The 15,420-nt window shown below is 61.5% G+C and overlaps 1 protein-coding gene across 1 annotated transcript in view; it reads left to right on the forward strand.

The window, feature by feature from the left end:
* The window catches only part of Ptpn1 (protein tyrosine phosphatase non-receptor type 1), a 44,427-nt gene extending 31,068 nt beyond the window's left edge, over positions 1 to 13,359 (forward strand). Inside the window, exons 2-9 of the mRNA XM_048349617.1 lie at positions 1,713 to 1,803; positions 3,846 to 3,946; positions 5,403 to 5,501; positions 7,945 to 8,082; positions 10,703 to 10,912; positions 11,046 to 11,207; positions 11,364 to 11,575; positions 12,292 to 13,359. Coding sequence (XP_048205574.1) covers positions 1,713 to 1,803; positions 3,846 to 3,946; positions 5,403 to 5,501; positions 7,945 to 8,082; positions 10,703 to 10,912; positions 11,046 to 11,207; positions 11,364 to 11,575; positions 12,292 to 12,517 — 1,239 coding nt within the window. The 3' untranslated portion in view covers positions 12,518 to 13,359. The remainder of the gene's footprint in view (positions 1 to 1,712; positions 1,804 to 3,845; positions 3,947 to 5,402; positions 5,502 to 7,944; positions 8,083 to 10,702; positions 10,913 to 11,045; positions 11,208 to 11,363; positions 11,576 to 12,291) is intronic.
* Positions 13,360 to 15,420: the final 2,061 nt, after the last annotated feature.

The following is a 15,420-nucleotide window of genomic DNA, read 5'->3' on the forward strand; positions in this document are numbered from 1 at the left end:
GATAAGTAGAGAAAAGTAAGGGGATAAAAGTCAAGGGATACCATGCACAGAGTAGTGAAGAGAAAGTTGGGGTGGGGATGTGGCTGAAGTAGTAGAGCCCTTGTTTAGAATCGAGTCCTGAGTTCAGTTTTCATGCCACAAAAAATACAGGTACACACACGGTGCGCGCACACACGTACACATATTAGAGTTTTTATGTCTATTTTTAAATTTTGTATGTTAATCTCAGTGGCATTTATTATTATGATTCCTACTGTTATTGTTGTTTACTTGGGTACTAGGGCTCAATCTCAGGGCCTGAGTACTGTCTTGTAACTTTTTTGCTCCGAGTGCTCTACCCCTTGAGCCACAGCTCACTTCCAGCTTCCTGGACTCTGGACTTTTCCCACTGTGGGGTACAGTGGTGCCTTCTCAGGCCAACTGACCAAGGTGATTTGCAGCTTCCAGAACTCTGGCCATCGTCTTTTCTGCTTTTCCCCTTATGGGCCTCCCACCTGTCTTCTTTTTCTCCTTCCTTCCTTCCTTCCTTCCATCCAGCCATCCATCATTTTTATGCCAGTACTGGAGCTTGAACTCAGGGCCTGGGTGCTGTCCCTTAGTGTTTTCTGCTCAAGGCTGGTTCTGCCACTTGACCAACAAGAGGCCTTGAACTCTGGCGTTTTGGTGGTTGATTGGAGATGAGAGTCTCATGGATGTTCATGTTTGGGCTGGCTCTGATTTTAAACCATGATCCTCAGTTCTCAGTCTCCTGAGTAGCCAGGATTACAGGTATGGAACCAACACCTGGCTTGTCTTTCTTTTTTAATCATACAAAACATAAAACTTCCCATGTGCCAACGGCTCATGCCTGTAATCCTAGCTGCTCAGGAGGCTGAGATCAGAGGATCGTAGTTCAAAACCAGCTTGGGCAGGAACATTTTTGAGAATCTTATCTCCAGTGAACCACCAGAAAACCACAAGTGGTGCCGTGGCTCAAGTGGTAGAGCGCTAGCCTTGAGCTGAAGAGCTCAGAGACGGTGCCCAGGCCCAGAGTTCAAGCCCCATGACCAGAAAAACACATGAAACTTAGCACTGTCACCAAGTGTTGGTGCACCACTTTGTGGCAGGTGTTGCACGTGCACGTTGTTACGTGTGCTTGTCGTTCAGCACTGACAGGGCAGCCCGTGCCTGACGTCTGTGGTGTGCGGGAGGCGGGGCTACAGGCGAACTGTCACTCAGCCGCCAGCCTCCCGCTCCTCTCCCCGGGGGCGGTAGCTTTGTTTGCCTGCTCCCAGGAGAACAGCTGATGGTCGTTGGCGTCAGTGTCCCTGTACAGAAGGTTCCAGTTGGAACTCCCAGGCCTGGCATTCTCGGCTCAAGATCTGGCCTGCCCACCCATGTCCTCCAGGCGTCTGTCGTCCTCCCCACGGCCCACCTACTGTTCTTGGCATGGGGGGGGCTCTGCAGCCCCCGGGCCTTTGCTGTTCTGGTGTTCTTCTTGCCTCCTCCTTCCTACTGGTAGTTTCCAGCCCCCCACCGCAGCCCCCGGGGTCTGACTGGTCCCTTCTGCCCTCCTCCCGCGCCCTCACCTCGAGGCCTCCCCTCCCCGCACCGCCCGGCTTTGGATGTCCGCGCAGCCCCCGTGCCCGGCCCAGGGCTGGAGCTCGTTACGTGTCTGGATGAATTCCTGGTGGCAGAGATTTCAAAAGGGAACTCTTTATCCTTTTTTGTAGGACATCCGTCATGAAGCCAGTGACTTCCCATGCAGAGTGGCAAAGCTTCCCAAGAACAAAAACCGGAACCGGTACCGGGACGTGAGCCCCTGTGAGTACCGCGCTCGCAGCTGCTTCCTCGGCCCGGCCCCGGGCGGACGAGCCCCCGCCGCCGCCGCCCGTCGGAAGGCACTGGGCAGTTACAGTAATGGCTCATCTCTCCACCACTCTAGCAGGGGGAAGGTTTCAGTGTCTGGAAAATTCTGCCAAGTTCAAAGCCCTTGTGTTTCGCTTGGGCTGTGAGTGGTGAGTCATTTTCCCACCCGCTGAAGGGGCGCGCAGCGCACGCCACCTTCCCTGAGTGACTCGGCAGCAGCATTGGGCCGGAGCGTGGCGGGAGCCCACCGTGCCCCACTTGGGCCACTTCTCTCCCCCACCCTCTGCTCTCACGACTGCCTTCCTGGTGGTGGTCTGTCTGTCTGCCGGCACCTTGAGAGGAAATAGCTGGTCGGGTTGGGGTTTGGGGGAGGCAGGGAGCTCTGGAGCCGGTTGGGGGCTGGGCTTCGCCAGGCCCTCCGGGCCTGCGGACATTGTCCTCCCAGGCAGTCACCAGCTCCTGGGAAGACGGAAGAACGGGCCCGGACTCGGTGCCGTGTACACCTCTCGGCCGGTGCCTGGCGCGTCTCAGCTCTGCCACTTCGGGCTGCGTGGCTTTGGCAGATTGCTCCCCTCTGGTTGGCAGTGAAACAGGAACCGCACTTAGCCTGCCGCAAGCTGCTTAGCCCGGGGTCTCATTTGGGGGTGACTCGCAGTGAATATCATGGCCATGTGCGGCCCACCGCTAGGGCCTCAGGACGCTGGATGGTGCCCCGCACCAGCGCTTTGGATCTGGCACTCCAGCCTGCGGCCTCCCTCGCTCGGGGCTGTGGAGTTCTGTCCCGGCAGCTGGCAAGTGTGGCGAGACAGCTGCTGTTGGCCTTTTCCCCTCTCCGGATTGGGCGGGGGCACCGGCAGTTTCCCTCGCTGTGTTTCTCTCGCCCAGTCCCCCTGCCCGCGCCCTCCAGTAGAGATGCAGTGTGCAGGAAGGACGACCGGCTTGGAGGTGGCCTGCCGCCCAGCTCCCAGGGCTGGGGTGACCGTAACAGCGCTGGCCTTCGTCCGCCCCGGAGCAAGGCTCTGCGCAGCCTCCGCTCCCCCCAGCACGCCTTCCCTGTGGAAAAGGCGTCTCCCAGTGCTGCCTGAACCTGCTCAGCCCAGCTCTCCCGCGGACCTCCATTTCCACCAACCTCTGTGGTGCTGAGGGCTGTTCTAGATGGAAGCTGGTTTGCAGAAACTCGGCTTCCTGGGATCTTTAGAACAGAAGCCACACCCCACTGAGCCCCAGTAACGCGCGTCTCCTTCTCCTGTGGCTCAGGGACAGGGTGTTGTACATAGGGGGTCACCCAGCAGGACAAGAAAATGGCCCTGCGTGTCACTGTTTGAGACAGAGTAATGACTGGGGAGTATTTGGCTTTTGTTTTGTCTTTTTAGTAAGCTGGGGCAGAATGTCTAAACTTGTGTGTATGCCTTCAGTGTTTGGGGCTTGGGAATTTCTAATTTTTTCAGTTAAAATCTTTCAAATGTCTTTTGTTCATTTGGGTTTCGTTTTGGTTCGTGTGTGTATGCCTTTCCTATGACTTAAACTCAGGGACTGGGTGCAGCGCTTCAACTGTGTGCTCAAGGCTGGCGCTCTACCACTTGAGCCACAGCTCTACTTCCGGCTTTTTGGTATTGAGTAGAGAGAAGAGTCTCAGGAACTTTCCAGCCCCAGCCAGCTTGGAACCAGGATCCTCAGATCTCAGCCTCCTGAGTAGCAAGGATGACAGGCGTGAGCCACTGGCGCCTGCCTTGTTGATTTGTTTTTCTGAAGTTCAGGCTGGCCTGGAATTCTGAAGCCTCAGCCCCGTCTTCCCAGGTGCTGGGACTTCAAGCATACGCCACTGTGCTTGGCTCCCCTTACATTCTTTTGATCATGATCTATGAAAGATTTAGTTGTTGAAGTTCATTATACTTGAACTTTACGCCATTCGGAAGCTCGCTTCAGGCAGCTCGAGTGATGGCCGGGCTGCGTGCGGACGGACCCCAGCGCTCACCCGAGGCTGCTTTGCCTTGCAGTTGACCACAGTCGGATTAAGCTTCACCAGGAAGATAACGACTACATCAATGCCAGCCTGATCACCATGGAGGAAGCCCAGCGGAGCTACATTCTCACCCAGGTACGCCAGCGGCCCCAGGCGTTTCTTCTGGGGCAGCCTGGGTTTCCGGACGCCGGTGTCTACACCTTTAGAGTGTGGTTTTTCTTGAGCCAGAGAGTACCACAGAAAGGAGGGAAGTCTTCCTCAAGACACTCAGTTTGGTGGCACTGCCACTGTTTCCGGGACATGTGAAATGGGTCACTGGGAAAGGAAGTGGAAGAAAACCAGGACAACGTGGCCCGTGTTCTGGTGCTAGGGCTGCAGAGCTGGGCCAGAGGAGGCCCGAACCTGCGGGGATTCCAGGCTTGCCCCGGCCTTGGGCACTCCCGTGGCCGCTGGGCGTCCAGCAGAGGCTGGCTGGGCATCTCCGGAAGAAAGCCAGCCACAGTCCTCGCCACGGCTCATCGTGTGCTCGCTGGAGTACGCGAACACACGGGGACGTCTCCCAGGGCGCCCGTGGCCCTCCGCCTCTCTGGGAAGGGCGAGGGAAGTGACTTTGGTTTGTAATGCCAAAGTCAAACAGCATGGCGAAATCCCATGGGAGCTCCCACTCTCCTCCTCGCCCCCCCTCCCCTCCCCCCGTTCCCCCCTCAACCCCCTCCCCACCCTCATTACTTAGAATCTGTGGCACTGTGTCCATTTCCTAAGATGGGGGCTACTGAGCTGGAACTGGGTCCTTTCGGCTCGCCCGTCCCTCAGACCCTTCTAAGGAGGGTGGTGTGCGGAGAGCCGCAGTGGTGGGGGCGGCCAGTGGGGTGCTCCTTCCGGGACGGGCAGAGGCCCAGTGGGCAGCTCCTGGCCGCTCGGGCTGGAGTGCACTGCCGGGCTCAGTGCTCAGCCGGACAGGGGCTCAGAGGCGAGCAGGAGGCTGCTGAGGCTGCGTAGGGGTGGGGTGGGGGGGGTCTTGAACTAGGTGCACGGTGACAGCCCCGCTCCTCCCAGGTGGTGCTGACAGCCGAGGTCAGCCAGGCTCTGGCTTCTGGATCCAGTCACTGTCTGTGCCCACCCCTAGGTGGGTGCACTCCTGAAGCACCCCGAGCCCGGGCACCAGGCCCCAGGGCAGCCTGCGTGCACGTCTCTTAGCCCCTTGTGCAGGGCGAAGGTTGCGATCCAGCTCTTCGCTGCCTGTGAGAATGGGCTGGCCGCAGCCCCGGGTCCCGTGCCCGCCCTTCTCGAGATAGAGGCAGCTGGTTTTCACACCGGCGACGTGGCTGCCGTCACCCACACTTGGTGGTTCAGTCCCCATTGCGCGGTCCTCGGCACAGTGCCGGTGGAGCCCTCAGTGGCGGCACCGGCCCGGGGCCGCTGCTTCCGCGCTTGGTGGACAGAACCTTTGCTGCGTGTCAGGTCCGGCTGGACCACAGGGACCGACCGCTGGGCAGAAAGGGGGGTCCTGTGCCGAGTCGGTGAGCACTGGGGGTGCTGGCACCCGCTCACCAGCCTTGTCTCCCCGCTCACGGTGTCTGTGTGTTTGCAGGGCCCTCTGCCGAACACGTGCGGGCACTTCTGGGAGATGGTGTGGGAGCAGAGGAGCAGGGGCGTGGTCATGCTGAACCGCGTGATGGAGAAGGGCTCGGTAAGTGCTGGCGGTCGTCCTCTTCATTGCTTTACCGTCCCCGTACGCGACAGCTTCGGTTTTAAGCACGGAAGGACGCAGAATATAGGCCCATGTTTTATAAACAAGCAGATTATGTGAACAGGGGAGAGAAAAATCGCCCTTGGCCATTGCTCCCGGCCCGGCCCCCCGAGGCCTGCTGTCTGTCCGGCCCGTGCTCCTTGCCCCGCCCCGGGCCATGGACTCGGGCATTGCTGCCCTGCGGAGTCCTCTGGTTGCCCCCCAAGGCTGCCCTCCAGGAGCCCGCGGGCTCGCTGTGGTAGCCTCGCCTCGTGCCAGGGAGCCGCGGCCGCGTGGCTCTTGTCATTTATGGTGAGGGGTGGCAGCGTCCCTGTCTGCCTCGCACCGTCGGGGCGCGGGTTCCTCTGCTGTGTGAGTGGGTGCAGGGCAGTGTGTGCTGTGGAGCCGAGGTTTTCAACTCTGGGTCTGCAGTGTCTCCCACAGCCTGTGGGAAAGCCGGCCTGCAGCCCCCACCCCGCGCACCGGGCAGGACGCACGGGAACCCCTTGCCCTGCCAGGCCTCGCACTTCCCAGAAGCCAGCTCCGCAGACAGGGTCAGCCAAATGACCAGCTCCTCACGGGCCTGCGTTGGAAATTGACTTTGGACGTGTTGGCTAGAGTGCGTGTGTAAGGCTGGCACTGCTGTCCGGACGGGGAGTGAGCTGGGAGCTTAGCCTGGACCTAGAGCGCCACCCTGGTTTCTTCACAGACATAGATGGGGGCCCGGCCCCCGCTTCTCTCTTGGACTCTTCTCGTAGCTCTCTGAGTTGGTCATTGTTTGGGGGAAGCGCAGTTCTCTGTCACAGAGCTGCGGGGCGACTCCCACCAGCTCTTCTTCAGATCCCCGGATGTTTGGAAAGCTGCAAGGACGTGCTAGCCTCTTCCCCTGCTGGGGACCAGGCACGTTGGCTTTGCCAACCCAACCAGGCCCCGGTGAGATCCGGCGCTAGGCTGCTTTCCAGGAAGAGCCGGGGTGGGGTGGCTGGAAGTGGCGATCTTCTGTCCCTTCTTTCTTTTATTTTGTGTGTTTAAAACAAAAATTCCTACAGGCAGTGACAGAGCCAAGCTTGTTCCTGGAGATGCCTAGTTAAATTGGCGACGGACATGGTCTGAAATCTTAGCTTGTCCCCGGGTCACAGGGTGGTCAAGCTTCTCTACCCTTCTAGAAGCAAGTGCCCCCCAAGGCGGGCTGTAACAGCTCGTCTGCCCTTTTTTGGTGGCATTGGGATTTGAATACAGGATCTTAACGCTTGCTAGGCAGGTGCTCTACCACTTGAGCTATGACCCAGCCCCTAGTTAGGGAAAGTATTTTGTTGTTGTTGTTGGGTTTTGGTGCCAGTCCTGGAGCTTGAACTCAGGGCTTAGATGCTTTTGTGTTCAAGGTTACTGCTCTACCCCTGATCCACAGCTCTGCTTCTGACTTTGTGGTGGTGGTTATTGGAGATCAGAGTCTCACAGACTTTCCTGTCCAGGCTGGCTTTGAACCATAAGCCTCAGACTTCAGCCTCCTGAGTAGCTAGGATTGTAGGTAGGAGCCACTAGTGCCCAGCTTGGGAAGAACCTCAAACCTTGAAGTCTCCCCAGTCCCTCTGCCGCCGTCACCTTTGCCTGGGCAGCCATCCACGAGCAGAGGAAAGCACGCCACCAAATTGGAGACCACACCGTCTCTGGTTAAACTTCAGCTGAACTAAACCTTGGGTTTGTTAGTTTCAAAGTAAACCTTAATAATCACCATTGAAGTAAGATAATCAAGTATTTTTTTAACCTGAAAAATCCACCAGAATGCTGGGTGCCAGTGGCTCACACCTGTAATCCCAGCTACTCAGGAGGCTGAGATCTGAGGATCAAAGTTCAAAGCCAGCCCAGGCAGGAAACTCTGTGAGATTCTTATCTCCAATAAACCACCAGAAAACCGGAAGTGGCGCTGTGGCTTAAGTGGTAGAGTGCTGGCCTTGAGCTCAAGAGCTCAAGGACGGAGCCCAGGCCCAGAGTTCCAGAGTTCAAGCCCCACAACTGACACCCCGCCCAAAAAAAAAAAGATCCACCAGAGACTGGATTTCAGAAGTTAAACTAAGCCAGCATGGGGGATGAGCCTGCTCCCCCCGCCATCTCTGAGCTCCTGGCGTCCTTCGCGCCGTCAGCCACTCTGAAGGCCTCCTGCAGCCCGTTTGGCCGTTCTCCCCCGCCCGTGGGCTTCCTCGGGGCGGAAGCTTGGTGGGCTTGGCAGGGTGAGGGAGGCGGCCCCGTGAGCCCCGTGCCGCGCCGCTGGCAGGCGGGTGCAGAGCCCCCCGCTGCAGGTGGAAGGTCTGTCAGGACAGGAGCGAGTGCCCGTGCTGCTCGCCGCGGCCGTGCTGCCGGCTCAGCAAAGCGCTTGCCCAGTAACCCGTGTTCTCTCCTGCTCTAGCTGAAGTGTGCCCAGTACTGGCCGCAGAGGGAGGAAAAAGAGATGATCTTTGATGACACCAATTTGAAATTGACGTTGATCTCTGAGGACGTCAAGTCGTATTACACAGTCCGCCAGTTAGAGTTGGAAAACCTGGCGGTGAGTACGGCGGGGGCGGGGGGGGGGCAGCGGGCAGGGGGGCTGCCCCACCCAGGGTGTTACGGAAGAGTGCACGTCCGAGGGCCCAGAGTCCGCGAAGCCCTCTTCATGGCTTCCTGGTTGGCTCGCATCTAAAGCACAGCACAGGCCCTAGCAGGGCCCACAGAGGCCTGGCAGGAAGGGCCTGGGCTGAACTCTGGGCCTGGGCTCTGTCCCTCAACTCCTTTTGCTCAAGGCTAGTGCTCTACCAAGTGAGCCACAGCGCCATGTCCAGCTTTTTCTGAGTAGTTTATTGAAGATAAGTTTCCTGCCAGGCTGGCTTCAAACAGTGATCCTCAAATCTCAGCCTCCTGAATAGCTAGGATTCCGGGCGTGAGCCACCGTGCCCGGTGGAAGGAGCCTTTCCAGCTGCCCAACTGCCCACCGTGCATTGGGGGAAACAGGATTCACGGCGCGGCAGGGCAGGGCACGAGAGCTCTGGAGCTTGGCAGAGCTCCAGAGAGGCAGAAGCTCAGAGAGGTTTTTGAGTTGTTTTGTTTTGTTTCTGCCAGTCCTGGGGCTTGGACTCAGGTCTGGGCACTGTCCCTGGCTTCTTTTCCCTCAAGACCAGCACTCTCTAACTTGAGCCACAGCGCCACTTCTGGCACTTTTGTCAGGAACTTTTGTTTATATGGTGCTGGGGAATCGAACCCAGGGCTTCATGCATGCTAGGCGAGCGCTCTACCACTAAGCCACATACCCAGCTGAGACTAGCCTTGAACTCACAGTGCTACTGCCTCATCCTCCCAAGTGCTGGGCGTAAGGTGTGTACCCCCACACCCGGCCAGCTCACAGGGGTGGGGGGGCTGACTGCTCCAGTAACTCTGTTGTTAAAGGCCTGACGCCTGCGGCCAGAGCAGAGTCCTTCCTTGTGAGCCATGCTTTCTCGGGTCTTGAAGGAAGACTGGAGTTTGCCCTGCTTTCTTTTTTTCCAGTCTTTCAAGGCTGTTTCCAGTACTTTTCTTCCCTGTCCTGGGGAAAATAGACGCAGTGTTTCTCCCTGTCTACCTGGTTTGGTGGAGTCCGTTTGTAGTGAGAAGAGAGGAACTGCTTCTCCACGCTGCCTTTGGGGTCCCTGGTAGAGGTGTCTGCGTGGAGCGGGCGCGTCCAGCGGGCTGTGTTCTTTGGTAGAGGTGTCTGCGTGGAGCGGGCGCATCCAGCGGGCTGTGTTCTTTGGTAGAGGTGTCTGCGTGGAGTGGGCGTGCCCAGTGGGCTGGGTGGGTTCTTTGGTAGAGGTGTCTGCGTGGAGCTGGGCGTGTCCAGCGGGCTGGGTGGGTTCTTTGGTAGAGGAGTCTGCGTGGAGCTGGGCGTGTCCAGCGGGCTGGGTGGGTTCTTTGGTAGAGGAGTCTGCGTGGAGCTGGGCGTGTCCAGCGGGCTGGGTGGGTTCTTTGGTAGGGGTGTCTGCGTGGAGTGGGCGCGTCCAGCGGGCTGGGTGGGTTCTTTGGTAGGGGTGTCTGCGTGGAGTGGGCGCGTCCAGTGGGCTGGGTGGGTTCTTTGGTAGAGGTGTCTGCGTGGAGTGGGCGTGTCCAGCGGGCTGGGTGGGTTCTTTGGTAGAGGTGTCTGCGTGGAGTGGGCGTGTCCAGCGGGCTGGGTGGGTTCTTTGGTAGAGGTGTCTGCGTGGAGTGGGCGCGTCCAGTGGGCTGGGTGGGTTCTTTGGTAGAGGTGTCTGCGTGGAGTGGGCGTGTCCAGTGGGCTGGGTGGGTTCTTTGGTAGAGGTGTCTGCGTGGAGTGGGCGTGTCCAGCGGGCTGGGTGGGTTCTTTGGTAGAGGTGTCTGCGTGGAGTGGGCGTGTCCAGCGGGCTGGGTGGGTTCTTTGGTAGAGGTGTCTGCGTGGAGTGGGCGCGTCCAGTGGGCTGGGTTAGCGATTCTTCCCGGGGACAGGCGATGCCTGGGCCCCGCGGGGCCCCGCGTAACGGCAGGCACTTGGTAGACAGGAGGAGGAGGTAAGCAGGCCCGGGCCGAGCGCCGTTGGCGGCTGTGCGGCCGGGAGGAGCGGGCGGGCCCTGGGCTCTGTCCCGCCGGCCCTGGGCGCTGCTCCGGACGCGGGCTGCGGGGCTCCGGGCCGGTGGAGGAGGGAGCAGGCTAGACACAGTCCCCCGGCTCTTTAGGACAGAGGTCCCCACCCTGACTGGGCTCATCTGGAAAGGGCAAGGGCTGTGCTGGGCCCCGGGAGGCCGGCAGTGCCCCTCGGTGTCCCCGCTGTCACGATGTCACCTCCTGCGTGCTGAGCCACACCGCACGGCCCCAGCCGTAGAGATGGCGCTCCTGTGCCGCCGCCCGAGTTCTCACCGCGCAGTCCCTTCCTTCCTCCCAGGGCATTACTGCGGGTGGCCCTAGGGTCATCGTGACCTTGAGGCAGCGGGTGAGGACAGGGCGGCGCCGCCATCCCGAGCCGTCTAGATGGAAGCAGCTGCAGCTCCACCTTGGCACCTGCTTGGCACCTGGCGCCAGTCTGCCTGGGCGTGGGGAATGTGAACACACAATCACCCTCGAGGCCACACGCATAGCACGCCTGGTGTGTGTGTGTGCGCGTGTGAGCAGTGCAGATGGTTCTTGTCCCTCATTCGTGTTTTCTCTTTCAGACTCGAGAGACTCGAGAGATCCTGCACTTCCACTACACCACGTGGCCTGACTTTGGAGTCCCCGAGTCGCCCGCCTCGTTCCTCAACTTCCTTTTCAAAGTCCGGGAGTCGGGGTCCCTGAGCCCCGAGCACGGCCCGGTGGTGGTGCACTGCAGCGCGGGCATCGGCCGCTCGGGGACCTTCTGCCTGGCCGACACGTGCCTCCTGCTGGTGAGAGGGGGCGGGGGTGCCCCGCTTCCGCCCTGGTGTCCGGGCTCCCTGCGTGCCCGCCGCGCGGGGTCTCCCGGGCGGCAGGTGTCCGCGGAGAGCTGCGCTGGCTGAGCTCGCTGCTCTCTGCTTCCAGATGGACAAACGGAAGGAGCCGTCCTCCGTGGACATCAAGCAGGTGCTGCTGGAGATGCGGAAGTTCCGCATGGGCCTCATCCAGACGGCCGACCAGCTGCGCTTCTCCTACCTGGCCGTGATCGAAGGCGCCAAGTTCATCATGGGCGACGCCTCCGTGCAGGTGGGCGCCGCCCGCGCAGCCCGCCGCGCCCGTGCTCTGGGTGGCGCAGGGGTGGACCCCCAGTTGCGCTAGCTCGGCAAGTGCCCAGCCACTGGACCCTGCGTCCAAGCCGGTCAGTCCCACCCACTCACGGCCTTGCCCTTGGTGTCTTCCCAGGATCAGTGGAAGGAGCTCTCCCACGAGGACCTGGACCCCCCGCCCGAGCACGTGCCCCCGCCGCCCCGGCCCCCAAAACGCATCCTGGAGCCCCACAATGGGAAATGCAAGGAGTTCTTTTCTACCCAGCAGTGGGTGAAGGGTGAGACAGAGGAGGAGCAGGACGGGCCCACCGAGGAAGAAGCCAGCGCCCTCCTCCACAGCCTGGACAGGTAATGCGTGAGGCGGGGGGACTCGCCTTCCATCCCAGAAACCCCGCTCCGCGCCCCAGCCCCGGCCCTGGGCCGCCCGTGCGCCCTGCCCGGGGCTTCTGGCGCCACCTTGTGGTGACGACTGGAATGGGCGCCGCCACAGTGCCCGCCCCGGCACTCCCTCCACCAGTGCCCGGCAGTCCTCCAGGCCGCATACTCAGCCCCACAGCAAACCTGAACGTTTCATGGCCTCCGATCACCTTAGCCGCGTCTGCTTTCTGGCATTGAGGGCCCACTGAGAATGGGAGGCCCTGAGATGAAGACCGCCCCGGTCTGCGGCCTACACCATGCTGTCGGGTTGTGCACGAGCGAGGCAGCGCCGCTTGAGTAGCAGCGAGTCCCGTCCTGACACGGGTGACCATGGCCGCCTCTCGGGGGGAGGGGGGGCAGTTCTCAGGCAGCGAGCAGATTCCACAGGCAGTGGAGTAGGAGACACTAGACAGCTAGCTGCGTGTGCCACCTGCGAGCCAGCCCCCCCACCCCCCCACCCGTGCCCACCGGTGCCTGGACCGTACTGGTCCTCGCAGAGGCCAGACACGCAAGCGCCCGTCGCCCGCCGTGGCGTCCCGACTGCCCGAGGTGCCGTCCTGCCCTGATTTTCCAGAATTCTCCCACGAGCGCGGCGTGGTCGTCCGTGTTCCCGGGCGACTGAGCCTTCTCTGCCCTCCCTCCCGCAGCGCGCAAGACACTGGAGCTCGGAAGCGGATCGCCGGCGGAAGCGGGGGCCCCCGGGGCCCCCAGGCCGCCTCGCCCGCCCCGGCGGAGCCGTCCCCACCCCTCGAGGAGCGGGAGCCGCGGCCGGGCCGCACCCCGTCCCCCTGGAAGCCCTTCCTGGCCCACGTGTGCATGGCCACCGTCCTCACGGCGGGCGCCTACCTGTGCTACCGGGCCTGCTTCCACTGACCGGGGCTGCGGGCCGCGCACCGGGCTCCGCGCGGCCCGGCCGGGGTTTGGCTCAGAAGCAGCAGAGCCCAGGCTGCAGAGGCCGCGCGCGGGAGGGCGACCCGAGAACTGAGCACCCCGCACGGGGTCGAGGAGCCCTGTGGTCCCCCGGATATCAGAGTCTAATCTCAGGGCCTTAACCTATTCAGGAGTAAGTAGAGAAAATGCCAAATACGTCTGTCTGTTTCTCCGTGTTTCTGTCTTACACACTTTTTCCCTTTTGTTTTAGTTTATTTGTTTTTGGAAAAAATGCAGAATTACAACACATTGTTGTTTTTAACCTTTATATATGTATGTATGTATGTATGTAGCTATGCATACACACACATATATGTATAAACAGCTTTTTGTTAATTTCTGAAGACTAGGCACTTAGAACTTTCTCGTAAGGGAGGTGGTGGAACCAGATACGCGATTGATATGTGGTTCCCTGGGGCAAGAACCCCGAACTTGATGAATGTGTGCTCCCTTGGAGAGGAGGGCGCCTGCTCGGAGGGTCCCCCCCCCCCCAGCAGGTGCACGTGACCGTGTTGAGCGGAGCCGCCAGGCCGGCCTGTGCGCTGCTGCCCCGCGTGCGCATGCGCCCCTCCCTCCCGGCCCCTCCCCCAGCGCGGCAGTGAGGGGAGTCGGTGCTGGGGAGCGGGCGGCCTCGGACGGCTCCCCTCTGCGGGCGGGCGGCGGGCGCCCTGCTCTCCCGGAGGGGCCGGGTTTGAGGGGGGCGAAGCGCCTTGGGTCCGGAGGGTGGAGCCGCTCGGCTGGGGGCGCGCAGTGTGACCCCCCCACCTCAGTGCCCGCCGCCCCGCCAGCCTGCGCGGTGGGGGCGGGGAGCAGGGAGCCTGGACCGGTGCTGCGCCCCCCCCCCCCCCGTGGTGGCTCCCGACACTCCTCCGCCCCGCGCACCCCCCAGAACCAAGTCCTCGCCTCGGAGGAGGGCGGAGGAGGGGCGCCGGGGAATGGCGGGCGCGCCGTCGAGGGCTTCCTGGTGACGCGCCCCCGGTGGGTGGCCCCCGACGCCCGCGGCTCCACGCAGGCGCGGTGAACCTGTCTACTCCGTATTTATTTTACTGTTTCCCCAAAGGCCCCACGGCTCGCGCGTTTCCTGCGAGTTCCGAGGCGTGGCGCGAACCCTCAGGTGGCGCGGGGGGCGTGGCGCCTCCGGGGGGCGTGGCGCCGTGATCACGTGGGTCCTGCCCGGGGACTGGGCGGCGCATGCGTCAGGGGGCTGCCGGGCCTCCGTTCCCCGCTGGAGCCCGCTGTGGAGCACTGTCCTCGCCCGGAACGCACGCACGGTCTCCCGCAGGGCCCGAGCCGCGTGCGTGCCGTGAGGAGCTGCTCCTGCGCGCTGCGGAGCCCCGGCCGCCTCGGGGGCCGCGCCCTGCGCCCCAGCTCAGCAGCCGTCCTCCGCCCGCGAGCCATCTTTCCCTGGGACAGATCTGGGCCTCGTCCTGGCGTGACACTGGTGACTCCCGGCGAGGCCCGGCCCGGATCCCAACGCAACTCAGACATTCCACGGGCGTGGCCCGCCCTGTCCACGCGGACACTCGGGACGGCAGCAGGCGGGGCCGCGCTGGGCCTGGCGGCCCCTTCCACGTCCTCGCCTCCGGAGCTGGCCGGGCTCGACGCCTGCCCGCCACTGCCATCTCCGCCCGGCCCGCGGGGACCGACGGTGCTCACCCTGCCTGCCGGAGCCCACGGCGGCCGCGCCTGCTCGCCAGCATTTCACGTTTTGCCTTCGCCGGGGGAGAAGCCCGTCCAGAGCGCCGGGAGCCCGCAGCCCTCCCCGCAGAGCCCTGGCGGGGGCTCCGCCCAACACCACGCAGGGCGGGGGGCGGCGTGGCCGGGGGCGCCCACCGCGGAGGGGGGGAGCGAGCTGCTCTGCTAGATGCCTTAAGCCGGTCTTCACTCACCAGGCCTCAGCTTTTCCGGGGGCCGTGGAATAAACCGTTTTTACAAAAATAAAATTGACACGCAGCCAGGTGTTCGCAGGTGGTGTATTGGGGTGCATGCCGGGCGCGCGGCTCGGGTTCTTCTGTGACCTCTCAGAACTGTCACTTGTACAGTTTCCCAACTCGCCATATAAACAATGCGTTTGCATTTTAGTTGCAACAATAAATTTTTTTCTGAAGAACACGGGCTCGGGCCTCCGTTTCTTCCGCTCGGTGGAGCTGAGTCGGGCGGGCTGCGCTGGGCGGCTGCGCTGGGGGCTGCACTGGGCGGCTCCCCGGCGCATGGGCCTCCAGCCTGGGCCCGGGCTCTGCCAGGGCTCGGGAGCTGCTGGAAGAACTCCCTGTGCCCGGCACGCACACGCTAGCACACCTGACGCAGAAATGGAGGCCCCCTCAGAAACTCATCCTTGTGTCTGTGGGATTCAGTGCGCACCCAAGGTGATGTGTGTGTGCACGCGCACGTGCACAGGTGCCAGTCCTAGGGCTTGATCTCAGGGCCACGGTACTGTACCTGAGGTTTTATTGTTCACGGCTAGTGCTCTGCCACTTAAGCCACAGCTCCCCTCTGGCTTTTTTGGTGGTTTAATTGGAGATTAATACTCTCATGGAGGGGCTGGGAATATGGCCTAGTGGTAGAGTGCTCGCCTCCTATACATGAAGCCCCAGGTTCAATTCCTCAGCACCACATCGATAGAAAAGGCCAGAAGCGGTGCTGTGGCTCAAGTGGTAGAGGAGAAGGAAGCCTGGGACGGTGCTCAGGCCCTGAGTTCAAGCCCCAGGACTGGTAAAAAAAAAAAAAAAAGTCTCTGGACTTTCCTGCCTGGGCTGGCTTTGAACTGCAGTTCTTAAGTCTCAGCCTCCTGAGTAGCTAGGATTAGAGATGTGAGCCACTGGTACCCAGATCCCAAGTGATTTTTT

This window comes from Perognathus longimembris, chromosome 6, assembly GCF_023159225.1.
Source record: "Perognathus longimembris pacificus isolate PPM17 chromosome 6, ASM2315922v1, whole genome shotgun sequence".
In the NCBI taxonomy this organism is placed as follows: Eukaryota; Metazoa; Chordata; class Mammalia; order Rodentia; family Heteromyidae; genus Perognathus; species Perognathus longimembris.